The following is a 16485-nucleotide window of genomic DNA, read 5'->3' as shown; positions in this document are numbered from 1 at the left end:
CTTCTACACCCACACTAGACTACAAAACTAACTGTCAACTTGCCACTGCTGCCCACTCTGCGATGGTAATCTCACAAGCTTACCAATCAGACTACTCACATGTCCTTAACCTAATCTTGTCTGCTAACAATCTTCCCTCTTTAACTATCCCTCCTTCCTGCTTCTCTTCCAAGCCTCCTACAACCTCTCCCTCCTTCCTCTCTCCCACCCCCCCACTTCCTACTCCCACCAGCTCTCCTCCTCCACTCTTCACTACTTCTACACCTCCCACCAACACCCCTACTGCTACTGCTACGACCACCCCTCCCCCCACTTCCTTACCCACTTCATCCCCTTCCAAAGCTTCCACTTCCTCACAGCTTACCAAAACTTCCACTACCTCTGCATCCACCTTCGCCCACTCCTACACAACCAAAACCTCATCCAGGTCCAACTCCACCTCCTCCAGACAAAATCCACTCAAACCTAAACCTACCCCAACTTCTAACGGACAGACCAAAGAACATAAAAACAGATCCATCTCTTCCTCCCCCTCCAGGAAACGGGTCCGTAGCACCTACAAACACACATCCACTGATGGCACCACTATCACGGGCTTTAATCCAAACTCCTCCCCCGACATTAACTTTGCTAAGACGAAACCATTAAATCACGTTTAAGGCGATTCAGTTCAACGTACGTTCTTACTTTACAATTAGACACCTACTGGCCGAGCTCCTTGAAGCAGAGAGGCCAGATATTGTTTTGCTAAACAGTACCTGCCTCAAAGCCCCTCAATGTATCCGCCATTATGGTTATACTGCACTACAGTCCCCCTATGATCCCCACGATGGGGTTGCCATCCTTGTCAATTCCAACATAAAACATGAATTTCTCCCAATCCCTTTTATTCACCAACACTGTCTTGCGGTCAGAATACACACCTACCTTGGCCCCTTTATCTTTTTCACCACCTATGCTCGCCCAAACACTACTCTCAACATACACGACCTCTCCTTAGTCTTCAACTACACCTACACACCAACTTACCTACTAGCTGACATGAATGCCAAACACACTGCCTTTCATCACACCAGTAACAACCAACTTGGTCACCAATTACTCAACTTCACAAACCATAAACACCTAATTCATCTTGGCCCAGACTTCAATATCTTCTTCAACCACACGGGCCAAGGCAAACCAGACATCATTCTGGCAAACCGAGCCAGCTCTCTATTTCAACATTACATCTCACCTGGCCCTATTACAGGCTCTGATCACATCCCAGTCATCTTACACATCTCCTCCAACCCTATCCTCATTCCAACCACACCTTCATTCTCCTACAAGAACGCTGACTGGGATGCTTTCAAACAACACATAGACAATATTAACCTCACCTATGACTACAACAACAAACCTATCTCTGACATCGATACTCAACTTGATCTCATCCAGGACACCATTACACAAGCAGCCAACATCGCAATACCAAAGAAAACTCACACCACTCGTTATTCCTTCAAACCGTCACTCAGAACAAGAAGACTAATTATCTGCTACCACAACCGCTTCCTCTACAACACACACAGATTTAATCAAGTCCGATTAGATCTCACTTTCCTTAGAAACAACATTTTACACAGCCTAGACCAAGACCACAACAATCACTGGTCACGACTAATACAACAAGCGGACAGGCAGCGTGTTAAAAACACTAAAGCCTTCTGGAACTTTATCAAAAAAATCAGAGGCACTACTCCCACCAACAAATTCAAACACATCACCCACAACAACACACACATCTCAGACCCACAGGCTGCTACCAACATCTTCAAACACATCTGGGAGAACATCTTCCACGCTCACCCACCTCACCCTAACGTTATTCAACACATTCAAAACATAGAACACTGGAACACTGCACACACACACGAAACAACACCAGACAGCCACATACATCTAGACACTCTTACCTCCTCCCAAGAACTCGACACTCCTTTCACCAACACAGACATTAAAACTCTCCTCAGACACCTTCCTCCAAAGGCTCCTGGTGCCTCTGGCCTAAACCATATTATCCTGAAACACCTTCCTGACTCTATCATTACTGCCTACACAAACCTCCTCAATGCCTCCCTTGCCTCTGGATACTTCCCTTCCCTCTTCAAAGCTGCTACTGCTATCCTCCTTCCTAAACCCAATAAAGACCACTCTGACCCTAGAAACTATCGCCCTATCAGCCTCCTCGAAACTTTAGGAAAACTCTGAAAAACTCATTAATCATCGCCTTCGCAGATACCTGGAACATAATTCTCTACTTTCAGATGGCCAGTTTGGCTTCAGAACACACAGATCCACACAGGATGCCATTAACATCATTCTCAACTACATCCACATAAACACAAAACAAAGAAACAGGACAGCCCTGGTTGCAAAAGACGTTGAAAAAGCTTTTGACACTGTGTGGCACGAGGGGCTCAAGTACAAACTCTGCACTAACTTCAACCTGCCTCTCAATACTCGTAAACTCCTCTGCAACTTCCTAGACGGCCGTACCATGAGAATCAAATTCCAAGGCTGTTACTCTGACTACTTCACACTAAATGCTGGAGTACCCCAGGGATCTGTCCTTTCCCCTACCCTCTACATTTTATACACTAACGACATTCCAACACCTATATACCACAACTCCATCACACTAGCATATGCAGACGACATTACACAACTTATCACTCATGCCAATATACACACACTCACACACAAAACACAAAATGAGGTTGACAGGATAGCCATCTGGGAACAAAAATGGAGGATCAAAACCAATGCAGCAAAATCCAGCATTACGTATTTTAACTACAGGAAACGTGATCCTTCATTACCTGTCGAACTCAGAACAGCTGACACCCGCACTTACTTCCCTATCACACAATCTGTCACTGTCCTTGGCGTTAATCTTGACTACCTTCTTCGTTTACACGGACACATTCACTCAAGGCATGCAATAGCTAGTAAGGCCCTTGCGGGCCTCTACAAGCTGAAACATGCCTCTCAACGCACCAAACTACACCTCTACAAATCCCTAATACGTCCTCTGATAACTTACTCTCCTCTAGCCCTCTCTCTTGCAGCAAAAACAAACTTACTTAAACTGCAGCTTGTCCAGAACAAGGCGCTGCGCTGGGTGCTTGATGTCAGATGGGAGGACTTCGCCACAAGCGAGTCTCTCCATGCCCAGTTAGACGTCCCTGCGCTGAATCTGTACTGGAAGAGGCTCAGTGACAGACAGATAGACAAACTTGAGACACGACATGACTACTGGACCTCTCTCCTTGACGAAGACATTCGCAGACCCACAAACCAACACAACCTTTTCTACTCCTTGCATGATCCTGCTCCTAACCCTATTTACAAATAACCTTGGATCCGCTGACAGGTACCTTCTAAGACAGGTACCATTCTCTGACCCACGTTCGCCTTAGCTTTTTTGGGTTAAGACATGACTCAGTTCTGCACTCCTCTCTAGCTCTAAAGGTCGCAAGTCCCTTACTCCCAGCTCACCCCACCGGAGTCCCAACAGAAGAACCGGAATTTCTCTTTTCAATATCTGTCCCACGATCGCCTTTGCTGCTGGGTTAAGCCCTGGCTCTATTTCTACGACTAAGAACACTCCTCTCCAGCACTATTCTTCGTCTGTCCCGTCTTCCCCGCTCATCCCATTTGGGATCTTACCTGAACTTTCGTTCGTTCGTTCGTTCGTTGCCTCGCATAGGCCAGTAGGCCTGTTGCAGTGTTCCTTCTTTCTTATGTTCCTTCTCAAGCTTCAAGCTTCTTCCTCCAGGAAATCTAACAAAATCTTGCACACCCGTAGTTTGTATTTTATACCGTTTATCTACACAATGTTTCGGCATTAAAGTATCCTTGAATGGTAGTGAATACTTAATAGGTAACATTAATAACCGTGTAGTCGATAAATTAATATATACAAGTTATTTTATGACTTCTCAGTGCCTCCAGTGATCGATGATGTCAGCAGCAGCAGTGATGTCACCGTAGACGAGGGCAGTGATGTAGTGATGACCTGTGAAGCCAGAGGGGATCCCCACCCAGTCATACGCTGGGTTAGAGAGGACGGTCGGAGATTCAACCTCAACTTCTCTTCCACTGGTGAGTTGACATCAAAATTCCCACTGGTGAGTTGACATCAAAATTCCCACTGGTGAGTTGACATCAAAATTCCCACTGGTGAGTTGGCATCAAAATTCCCTCGTTAAATTTTATTAAGCCTTTATTTTAGATGACGTGGCCGAAGAGGTAGAACCTTCGGGGTCACATTTTAGATGACGTGGCCGAAGAGGTAGAACCTTCGGGGTTACATTTTAGATGACGTGGCCGAAGAGGTAGAACCTTCGGGGTTACAACTAAAGGACCTGGATTCGATTTTAGCACAAATGAAACCTTATGGTATTTCTTAAAACTGCTTCCCTGTTCACCTAGCAGTAAGTAGGTAGTAAAGTTGGTAGAATTACCGACAATATGTAAAGTAAAAGGACACAAGTGCAACTAATGTGACATTTTATTGTGGCAACGTTTCGCTCTCCAGGAGCTTTATCAAGCCATTACAAACAATACATGGACACAGAGGGTATATAAAGGCTCAGAGTGAGGTGCAATACTAGTGAGGTACCATTTAGATGCTCACTAGTGGTAGTGGTAGTAGTAGTAGTAGTAGTGGTGGTAGTAGTGGTAGTGACAAAAGTAATACAATATGGTAGAGCAATTAATTCGTACATGAGTAAAAGGATATAAAAGCTATTACTTGGGTAACATAAAAATAGGTTGGACAAATACAGACTGGAAAGAGGCAGCTTGTTTCAGTGTTCACTCTGTAATGTGCTTTGTGTAGTATAACAGGAGAGACTATGTGATGGCAGGGTTTACTGTTTTCAGGAGGATTCTTGCTAAGACTTCGGAGATGGTGAAGCTGCCGTTGTTTTGTTTATCTGTATTCGAAACAGCGATCAGTGCTGATTCGAGGCACTTGCGTCTGCGGAAATTAGTTTCTTTGATCACTAATTGGGCGTCCCTGAATTTCATGAGATGATTGGTGGAATTTCGGTGTTGTACACAGGCGTTGTTCAAGTTATCGTTCCTACATGCGTAAATGTGTTCATTGAACACATTTACTGAAGACTGTGATACAGCTGAACAGGAGCTAATCACTGTTCTCATCCAGGCAGCAGAGTGCGCAATTCCAAAGAAGTCCGCAGGACGCACTCGCAAAAGAGACTGGTGGTTCTACAAAAACGAGGTGCGGGAGCAGAACCACCGCATCAACTCTTTTAGGAAGCTATACAGGCGTAACCCTACGGCAGAGAACAGGAATACTCAGAGCCATTGTGCAGCATGCCCGCAGAGTCTCTCTCAGAGTAAAAACTGAGAAATGGCTGGAGTGGTGCTCAACATTCGGGCATCACACCACTTTATCTGAGATATGGGGCAAGCTCAACATAGCAACTGGCAAGAGCAAGCCGAGGCCACCAGCACACCCGAACCCATCCCAGGAAGCTGAGAAACTAGTGGAGCTTTTCACTTCCAGGGGAGCCTCCACTCAGCTCCCACAGGACATCCGGAATATACAGACGGATCTTCTGCCACAGCGCCAGCTAACGATACAAGCTGCATGTGAGTCGGAAGATGACTGATGAAGACCTCACGGACTTGGAACTCCGACGTGCCATAAGAACACAGGTGACACTGCCCCGGGCATCGATGGTGTTACTCCATGATTGCACGGGCTGGGTAGAGTGGATGGGAGGCCATACTAGACGTCATTAACAAGTCGTGGAGGGCCAGGACACTCCCAGCAGCTTGGAAGAAAGCTACCATCGTACCAATTCCAAAGCCCAAGGACCCAGGCAGTATGAGACCCATATCGCTGACCAGCTGCTTAGCCAAGACTGCTGAGAGGATGGTGTTAAACCGCCTCCTATGGAAACTTGGACCCTCTCATCATCACATATTTGGCTTCACCAAAGGAGTGGGTACAGCAGAGTGCATAACCACTCTACTAAGCTAGATTGCTGATGGTAACAAAAAAACTAGTATCGTCGTCTACCTCGACCTTGAAAAGGCATTTGAGCTAGCCAGCCCCACAGCAATTCTGGCAATACTAGCTATTGGGCCGTGCGGACGTGCTGCGCAGTAGCTCCTGATTGAGTTGGCTTTTGCACAGTGGTGACGTGTACTTAGCTCTGTGAAGACCTGTTTGCACGCTCTCAACGAATTGAAGTAAGATGCCCTCCATCGACCAACTTTACCAACAGCTTAAGGAGGAATTGAGGGTGGCGAAGATGGAGATTCGGCGACTGACCGAGGAAAACAAGAAGATTCGTAGTAGTCCTCCTGTTTTGAGTCCTCAGGTCAAGAAGGGAAACTGGTCAGTGGCTGGACAGCAGGGAACGAAGTTGACGATCAAGAAGACGAATGGAAAGGTAGAAACGATGAAGAAGAGACTGCCGTGGAAACTGTTGTGGAAACATCTAATACATTCTCAGTGCTACTCGACGAATGTGAGTCGACTACTGGGAACGTCACGACGAAAGACATTAAGGAAGGTAAGAATATTGTTGTTGTTGGGGATAGCCAAGTTAGGTATATGGATAGGGCGTTCTGCTTGAAGGACAGCAGTAGGAGACAGAGAGTTTGCTTTCCTGGGGCTGGGATGGAGGATATTGTTAGCCGTCTGGATGACATCATGAGAGGTAATGGGAGCAATCCTATTATCTGTCTCAGTGCTGGAGGCAACGATGTTGGCAGACGTAGGAGTGAAGACCTGATTAGCAGGTATAGGTCAGCAATAGAAAAAATTAGGAGTAAGGGTGGGAACCCTCTCATATGTGATATTTTGCCAAGGAGAGGAGTTGGAAATGAATGGTTGTCCAGGGCAATTGGTGTCAATTGCTGGCTGGACAAATACTGTAAGGAAAATGCGGTAACATTCATTGACAACTGGGACCTCTTCTATGGCAGAAATGACGTGTATGCCAGGGATGGGGTTCACTTATCTAGGTGTGGGGTGGGAGCACTGGCAACTGCAGTGGAGGGAGCAGTTAGGACTTTATTTATTTATTTATTTATTTATTTTATAATTTGAGCACACTTACAGAGGTACAAAAAAAATACAGATAAGAGCAGCATGCCAAAGCCACTTATACTATGCATAGCATTACGGGCTGGCTTAAAATTAACTTAAGATTAACTAAGTAATGATGAAATCAGTGAAAAACATTAATGTAAACTGATTACTATAAAGCACAAGTGAGTATTACAAAGACAGGTCATATGGTTGCATGCATTGTTATAAATTCAGTAGAATGGAGTATTCTGTTAGGTAGTGTATTTAAAAAATAATAAAGTTAGATTGGGTTTTAGGTTTAACATTTATGTGATATAATTGTGAGAAACATTTAAGATATACAATTTATAAGGTTCAGTTATTCAGTATTTATTTGGTTTTGGGTGAGTAAGTGATCTTTGAGAAGAGACTTGAATTTATAAACAGGTAGTGTTTCTTTTATATTTACAGGTAATGAATTCCAGATTTTAGGGCCTTTTATGTGCATTGAGTTTTTGCATAGCGTGAGATGGACACGAGGAATATCAAAGAGTGATCTGTGCCTTGTGTTATGGTCATGTGTTCTGTTGAGGTTGGCAAGGAGATGTTTGAGGGGAGGGTTAATATCAGAGTTGAGTGTTCTATGTATGTAATAGGTGCAGTAATAAGTATGGATGTTTTGTATGGTGAGTAGGTTGAGTGTATTGAATATTGGTGGAGTGTGCTGCCTGTAGTGAGAATTTGTTATCATTCTAACTGCAGCCTTTTGTTGGGTAATTAGTGGTCTGAGATGGTTACTTGTTGTTGAGCCCCATGCACAAATTCCATAGGTGAGATAGGGGTAAATAAGAGAGTGATATAGGGCCAGGAGGGCTGACTGTGGAGCATAGTACCGTATCTTCGATAGTATGCCTACAGTCTTGGAAATTTTCTTAGAAATTTGTTGTATATGTGTATGAAATTTGAGTCTATTATCAAGGTGGATTCCTAAGAATTTTCCCTCTGTTAGCTTTGTGATAGGTGATCCGTTTATCATTATGTTAAGAGGGACATCTGTAGCTCTGTTACCAAACTGAATGAAGTAGGTTTTGTCAATGTTTAGTGTAAGTTTGTTAGTACTCATCCAGGTAGATATTTTCTGTAATTCGGTATTTACAGTATTGGCTAGCGTGACTGGGCTCGGGTGGGAGAAGACGTATGTTGTGTCATCAGCAAATAGTGTGGGTTTGAGTAATTGAGAAGCATTTGGTAGGTCATTTATGTATAGGAGAAAGAGAAGAGGGCCAAGGACACTTCCCTGTGGGACACCAACTGTAATTGGTTGTGCAGAAGAGTTTGCCCCATTTGCGTACACATATTGGCTTCTGTTGCTGAGGTATGACTTGAGGTAGTTGAGGGAGTGCCCTCTTATACCATAGTGTGACAATTTTACGTGGAGCAAGTCATGGTCAACTGTATCAAAAGCTTTACGTAAGTCAATGAAGATCCCCAGTGGGACTACTTTTTTCTCTATTGCAGTGTATATATGTTCTAGCATGTGTATAATAGCATCATTAGTATTTTTATTAGGCCTGAATCCAAATTGGCAGGGGTTGAGTATGTTTTGGGAGATAAGGTAGGAGTAGATTCGTTTATGAATTAATTTTTCGAAGATTTTTGAGAGAGGGTGTAAGTTGGATATTGGCCTATAGTTATTCAACTCTGTTTGGTCTCCTCCTTTGTGGATCGGGGTGACCCTTGCTATTTTGAGTACTGTAGGGAAGGTGGAGGATTCAATGGATTTGTTAAAGAGTGTTGCAATGATTGGTGATAGCACTTGTGACACTTTTTTGTATATAAAGGGTGGTAAGGTATTTAAATCTCTTGCCTTGTTTTTTAGTGCGTTGATAATAAGGGAGACTTCGTATGGGTTAGTCGGAGCTAGGAACAGTGTGTTCGGGTAGTTGCCGGTGAGGTAGTCATTTGGTGGGGTATCTGAGCTTGGGATTTTATTGGCAAGGTTTTGTCCTATAGTGGAGAAGAAATCATTGAGTCTGTTTGCTGTTTCTGTTGGTGGGAGTTGGGGTTCATCTGATTTTGCTAATTTTATTTCGCTATTTCGTGATATCTTTTTTGTTCCCAGAATTTCTGATAGGGTTTTCCAGGTCTTTTTTATATCACCTCGTAAGTTGGATAATCTGTTCTCATAATACAATTTTTTTGCCCTTCTTATCAGGCTGGTTAGGATTGACGAGTAACGTTTTGTTTGGTCTCTGGTTATGTGACCCATTCTGTACTGTTTTTCATATTGGTGTTTTGTATTTATGGATTTGAGAATGCTGGGTGTTAGCCAGGGACTGTTCAGTCTCTTAGCTGTCATCTGCTTAGTTTTTTTAGGGCAGTGCTTGTTATAGAGGTATTGAGTCTTTTTTAGAAAATTATTAATACATTCGTCAATATCTGTATTGATTTCTAGCTCAGTGTGCCAGTCAATGTTTGCTACTGCTGTTGTGAAGTTATTAATGGCTGCCTCATTGTGAAGTCTGAAGGTGACTTTAGTAGTGTCTTGGGGTAATTTACCAAGAGTTGTTATGAGGAAAGTAGGGTAGTGGTCTGTGGTATTATCTGTAATTATGCCTGATTTTAAAGGGGATATGGTGTTGGTCCAGATGTGGTCAAGTAGGGAAACACTAGTCTCTGTAACTCTTGTAGGTTTTGTTACTGTTGGTAGCAACATAGTTACTCATTGTGTTTGTGAATTCAGTAACGTGTGGGTCCTGGTCTTGCAGGAGATTTATATTGAAGTCACCTGAGAGTAGTAAGTGATCTTTGTTCATGCGTGCATCAGTTATCATACTTCCTAGGTTTTGACTAAATTGGCTAATGTTTGACTGTGGAACTCTGTAGATGTTTATCAATGTGAGAGGTTTTTGTAGGTATTTGGATTTGAATTTGGCTATTATATATTCCCCATGTTCATCTCTTGTGCAAGTATTAGTGATACATTCTAGTTGGTCTGAGTAGTATATGGCTGTGCCACCCCCTTGTTGGTCTGGCCTACAGTTGTGTATGGCTGTGTAACCAGGAATGGCATAGACATCTGTACTATCAGGCTTTAGCCAGGTTTCAGTTAGTGTAATGATGGACATATTGGCATGTAAGGAATTTAGTAATGCTATGAGGTCATCGTAATGCTTGCTTAAAGATCTGATATTGTAGTTAAAGATAGTTATGTTGTTGTTGGCACTGAGAAGTGCCTTTGATTGTTCTGCAGTGTAGTAATTACAGTAACTGTTTGATTCATTTAAGTCATTAAATAAGAGGTTGGTATCTGGGTCAATGCTTGTAATCATAAGATTTGTAGTGAATCTATAGTTAGAATTAAGTATAAAACAAAGTAAATAGTCTTAAGCTAAAAAATAGCACCTGAATTATTTAACAAATGTAAAATAATGAGCTAAGGTAGTTTTTTTTTTTTTTTAAGCTAAAATAAAGGAGACAATATAAAAGGGACTAGTACAAATAAAGTGATGATCAAATAATGGAGCTTGGGAATATGATAGTAGGTAGTACTATAAAATAAATGAGCTTTGGAATATAATGGCAAAATTTTGAACTTGTTCTACTTTAGCACCTGAGAATAGCACCTTGATTATTTTAACAATTGTGAATGTATAAGCTAGGGTAGTTATATAAAGCTAAAATAAAGGAGAAAATATATAAGGGACTAAAATTAAGTAATGGTAAACAAAGTTAAATGGACAGATGGTCACTATGAAATAATATTGGTTTAGGAGTAAGATCTGATTTGTAATATTAGATAAATTGAGCAGTTTATTGCACAATAAAAGTAAAAAAAATGAGGTAGTTGGTACTAGCTAGCAAAAGATAGTTTTGGTACTTGCAAAAAGTAATTGGAATATACACTAATTGCATACACAATGAAAAGTGACTAAAAAAATAAGTAGTGATAAACAAAATTAAATGGACAGGTAAGAAAAAATGAATATTATTAATTTGGAGTAAGATTTGACTTTTAATTTAAAATTATGAGCAATTAATAGCAGTAAGAAAGTTATAGAGTATTGGAGGTAGTTGGCATTAGCTAGTGATGAAAAATAATAAAAATAATAATGTACAATATAATAGTAACGTACACTATATGCACCACACGTATATATGTATTAAGGGCACTTATCTAATCTGTTACAGAAATGTCAGCTTTTCTAAGGAAGGTAGAGAAATCATGTTCGTTTGAGATGGTATAGGAATAGTTAGTGGTATGGGTTTTAGCAGGAAAACAGTGAAGTCCCAGTGTAGTAATATTACGAGTTCTAGGGGAACTAGTAATAAGCAGAACGAGGTAGATATTGAAAAGCCAGGGACTTTGGGTGATAAGGACAGTAATAGGTTTAGTAGAAAAACAGAAATGAGCAGGAAGGGTAAAGAGAAAGGAGAGTCTTTCAATGTTTATTATGCTAATTGCCGTAGTGCTAGGAATAAGATGGACGAGTTGAGATTAGATGCTAGTGCAGGTAACATTGATGTATTTGCCTTAACTGAGACGTGGTTTAATTCAAAAAGACGGGACATGCCTGCGGAATGTCATATTCAGGGTTTTAAAGTGTTCCAAGTAGATAGAAGTATCGGGAAGGGGGGTGGGGTGGCATTGTATGTCCGAGATCGCTTGAACTGTTGCATAAAAACGGGTATTAAGTCTGAAGTAACACATACGGAGTCTGTTTGGATAGAATTTTCAGAGGGGCATGAAAAACTGATTATACGTGTGATATACCGTCCCCCAAACTTTGATAGGGACCAAGGGAGACTACTATGGGAGGAAATTGTTAAGGCCACAAGGTAGTAATTCTAGGAGACTTTAACTTTAGTCATATTGATTGGAATTTCTTGACTGGGAATTTAGAATCATACGACTTCTTAGAAGTAGTTCAGGATTGTTCTTTGAAGCAGTTTGTGACAGAACCTACAAGGGGAAATAACCTGCTTGACTTAGTTATGGCAAACAATGAATCCCTTGTTAATAATTTAGAAATTTCAGAGGAACTGGGTGCTAGCGACCACAAATCAATTACATTTAGCATTGAATGGAAGTACGATAGTAGCGATAACTCAGTAACAGTCCCAGATTTTCGCTTAGCAGATTACGATGGGCTTAGAGAACACTTATCATCTGTTGACTGGGGTAACGAAGAGAGCTATCAATACGACAGTTTTCTGAACACTATACATGCTGCTCAAAGAACGTTTATCCCATATAAAGAAATTAGATCAAATAGAAATGACCCAAAATGGATGAATAATAGGCTCAAATATCTACTAGGGCATAAGAAAGGAATTTATAGGCGTATCAAAAGAGGTGAGGGTCATCTTATGAATCAGTATATTGACATTAAGAGGGACATTAAAAAGGGGATAAGAAAAGCTAAAAGTTTTTTCCAGGTCTATAGAACAAAAGTTAGAGATAAGATAGGTCCCCTTAAAAATAACTATGGGCACCTTACTGACAAAGAGAATGAAATGTGCTCGATTTTAAATAATTATTTTCTTTCAGTTTTTTACACAGGAAGACACTAACAATATTCCAGTAATTAATTTTTATAGTGTGCTAGAAGAAGATAAATTATGTAACATCACAGTCACTAGTGAAATGGTAGTGAAGCAGATAGACAGACTGAAGCAAAATAAGTCGCCGGGTCCTGATGAGGTTTTTTCAAGGGTTCTTAAGGAATGCAAAATGGAACTCTGTGAACCATTAACTAATATTTTTAATTTATCTCTTCAAACAGGTGTAGTGTCTGATATGTGGAAGATGGCTAATGTAATTCCTATTTTTAAAACAGGGGACAAGTCGTTACCGTCAAATTACCGCCCAATAAGCCTGACCTCAATTGTAGGCAAATTACTAGAGTCAATTATAGCTGAGATTATAAGAAGCCATCTCGATAAGCATAGCTTGATTAATGATACTCAGCATGGATTCACAAGAGGCCGGTCTTGTCTAACTAATTTATTAACTTTCTTCAGTAAAGCTTTTGAGGCTGTTGACCACGATAAAGAATTTGATATTATTTACTTAGATTTTAGTAAGGCTTTTGATAGAGTTCCGCACCATAGACTGTTAAAGAAAGTGGCAGCTCATGGCATTGGGGGAAAAGTGCTCTCGTGGATCGAGTCATGGCTCACTGACAGGAAACAGTGTCCATAAATGGGGTTAAATCCGAGTGGGGATCTGTAACAAGTGGCGTTTCACAGGGATCAGTCTTGGGCCCATTGTTGTTTATAATATATATCAGTGATCTTGATGAGGGAATTACTAGTGATATGAGCAAATTCGCCGATGACACAAAGATAGGTAGGATAATTGATTCAAACGTAGATGTTATGGAACTTCAGGAGGATTTAAACAAGCTCTATTCTTGGTCAGAAAAGTGGCAGATGCAGTTCAATGTAGATAAATGCAGGGTTCTGAAGCTTGGGAGTGCCCATAACCCTAGTACTTATAAGTTAAATGATGTAGAACTTAGCCATACAGATTGCGAAAAGGACTTGGGGGTTATGGTGAGCAGCAACCTTAAACCAAGACAGCAATGCCTAAGCGTACGTAATAAGGCAAATAAATTACTGGGATTTATATCAAGAAGTGTAAGCAACAGAAGTCCAGAGGTCATACTGCAGCTTTATACATCATTAGTAAGGCCTCACCTATATTATGCAGCTCATTTCTGGTCTCCATATTACAGAATGGACATAAATTCGTTAGAAAACATTCAGCGTAGGATGACTAAATTAATACATAGCATTAGAAATCTTCCTTATGAAGAAAGATTGAAGACTCTTAAGTTACATTCACTTGTTAGACGAAGAATGAGGGGAGACCTGATCGAAGTGTATAAGTGGAAGATAGGTATTAATAAAGGGGATATTAACAAGGTCTTGAGGATATCTCTCCAAGAGAGAACCCGCAGTAATGGATTTAAATTAGATAAGTTTAGATTTAGAAAGGACACAGGAAAGTATTGGTTTGGAAATAGGGTAGTTGATGAGTGGAACAGTCTACCTAGCTGGGTTATTGAGGCTGGGACTTTGGGTAGTTTCAAATTTAGGTTGGATAAGTACATGAGTGGGAGCAGTTGGATTTGAGTGGGACTTTCACATCAGAGCTTATTTCTTGGGTGGCATTGAAAATTGGGTTGGGCAAATGTTTTGTTAGTGGGATGAATTGCAAAGGACCTGCCTAGTATGGGCCAACAGGCCTCCTGCAGTGTTTCTCCTTTCTTATGTTATGCTCTTAAGGGAATCAAAGGACGCCTCCTGGCCTGGATAGAGTCCTACCTTAGGGGCAGGCAGGCCTGTGTCAGCTTTCAGGGACACTACTCTTCCTCTAAATCCCTTGAAAACGGTACGCCACAAGGAGGTGTGCTCAGTCCTACCCTGTTTAACATCCTTATGCAGGAACTTGTGAGCCTTCCCTTTCATAGTGGTACACAGCTCCTCAGCTATGCTGATGATCTTGCACTCGTAGTGAATGGGAAAGGCAATTTAGAACGACAGGCTCAGAGAGCTTTGGACCTAATTACGCAATCTTGCAAGGAACTAGGCCTCAAGATCTCGGCCGAAAAATCTCTTGCAATGATGTTCAAGGGACCAGATCCTGTGAATAGATTACGTATTCAGGATATAGAACTTGAGTGGACAGGCTCCTACCTGTACTTGGGAATCTACATTGATAAAAAGCTGACCTTTCAGAAACAGGCCGAGTATGTCAGGTCACGTGCTCTACTCAGACTCAACGCCATGAGAGCCATGACGAGGCACCGTGCAGGGGCAAGCAAAGATGTACTTCGCTTGTACTATATACAAGCTATACGCTCGCTCATTGACTACGGTGCACCGGCTTTAGCTCATCTCTTCCCGCAGAGCAGGCAAAGGGTGGAGGTCGTACAAAACCAGGCGATAAGAACTATGCTTGGGGCCCCCATCTGGACCAACACAGTATGTCTCAGATCTGAGGCCCGGCTTCCTTCCTTGGCTGACAGAGTAAGATACATAAACGCCTGCAAAGTGGCCACGATTCTGCACAGGCAGCTAGGTACCCCACTAAGGAGACGGATATTGACAACCATGACATAAGATCCCACACTCTTCACGGACTACTACTGGATTCGTTCGTTTTGTGCTGCTGGGCGGAAGCTGCTGCCTGTACAGCTGCTCTGTGAGAAGAGTTGTGACCTTCCTGTTGCTGGGTACCATCCACCACCTCCCTGGCGCCCAGATCCAGCCGATGTTTGCATCATGCAGCTACCCATCTCTAAGCGTCTCTGCAGTCAAGACACCCTCAGCAATCATGCTGAGACAAGCATGGCACTGGCAGAGGGAGGCACATGTGCAGTTATCAGAGGACGTATTAGGGATTTGTAGAGGTGTAGTTTGGTGCGTTAAGAGGCATGTTGCAGCTTGTAGAGGCCCTCAAGGGCCTTACTAGCTATTGCATGCCTCGAGTGAATGTGTCCGTGTAAACGAAGAAGGTAGTCAAGATTAACGCCAAGGACAGTGACAGATTGTGTGATGGGGATGTAAGTGCGGGTGTCAGCTGTTCTGAGCTCGACAGGTAATGGAGGATCACGTTTCCTGTAGTTAAAATACGTAATGCTGGATTTAGCTGCATTGGTTTTGATCCTCCATTTTTTTCCCAGATGGCTATCCTGTCGACCTCATTTTGTGTTTTGTGTGTGTGTGTGTCTATATTGGCGTGAGTGATAAGTTGTGTAATGTCGTCTGCATAGGCTAGTGTGATGGAGTTGTGGTATACAGGTGTTGGAATGTCGTTAGTGTATAAAATGTAGTGGGTAGGGGAGAGGACAGATACCTAGGGTACTCCACCATTTAGTGTGAAGTAGTCAGAGTAACAGCATTGGAATTTGATTCTCCTGGTACGGCCGTCTAGGAAGTTGCAGAGGAGTTTACGAGTAGTGAGAGGCAGGTTAAAGTTAGTGCAGAGTTTGTACTTGAGCCCTTCGTGCCAGACGGTGTCAAAAGCTTTTTCAACGTCTTTTGCAACCAGGGCTGTCCTGTTTCTTTGTTTTATGTTTATGTGGATGTAGTTGAGAATAATGTTAATGGCATCCTGTGTGGATCTGTGTGTTCTGAAGCCAAACTGGCCATCAGAAAGTAGAGAGTTGTATTCCAGGTATCTGCGAAGGCGATGATTGATGAGTTTTTCAAAGAGTTTTCCTAAAGTTTCGAGGAGGCTGATAGGGCGATAGTTTCTAGGATCAGAGTGGTCTTTTTTGGGTTTAGGAAGGAGGATAGCAGTAGCAGCTTTGAAGAGGGAAGGGAAGTATCCAGAGGCAAGGGAGGCATTGAGGAGGTTTGTGTAGGCAGTAATG

At 42.1% G+C, this 16485-nt stretch overlaps 1 protein-coding gene across 4 annotated transcripts in view; it reads left to right on the top strand.

Annotated features, from left to right (window-relative positions):
• LOC128698406 (limbic system-associated membrane protein-like) overlaps positions 1 to 16485 on the top strand; it is a 599709-nt gene that overhangs the window by 531628 nt on the left and 51596 nt on the right. For all 4 annotated transcript variants that reach the window (XM_070104500.1, XM_070104502.1, XM_070104503.1 and 1 more), the window contains one exon: positions 3991 to 4149. In XM_070104500.1, the coding sequence (XP_069960601.1) occupies positions 3991 to 4149 (159 nt within the window). The remainder of the gene's footprint in view (positions 1 to 3990; positions 4150 to 16485) is intronic.

This window comes from Cherax quadricarinatus, chromosome 92 (genome assembly GCF_038502225.1).
Source record: "Cherax quadricarinatus isolate ZL_2023a chromosome 92, ASM3850222v1, whole genome shotgun sequence".
Taxonomy (NCBI): Eukaryota; Metazoa; Arthropoda; class Malacostraca; order Decapoda; family Parastacidae; genus Cherax; species Cherax quadricarinatus.
This window is presented reverse-complemented; position numbering and strand designations above follow the sequence as displayed.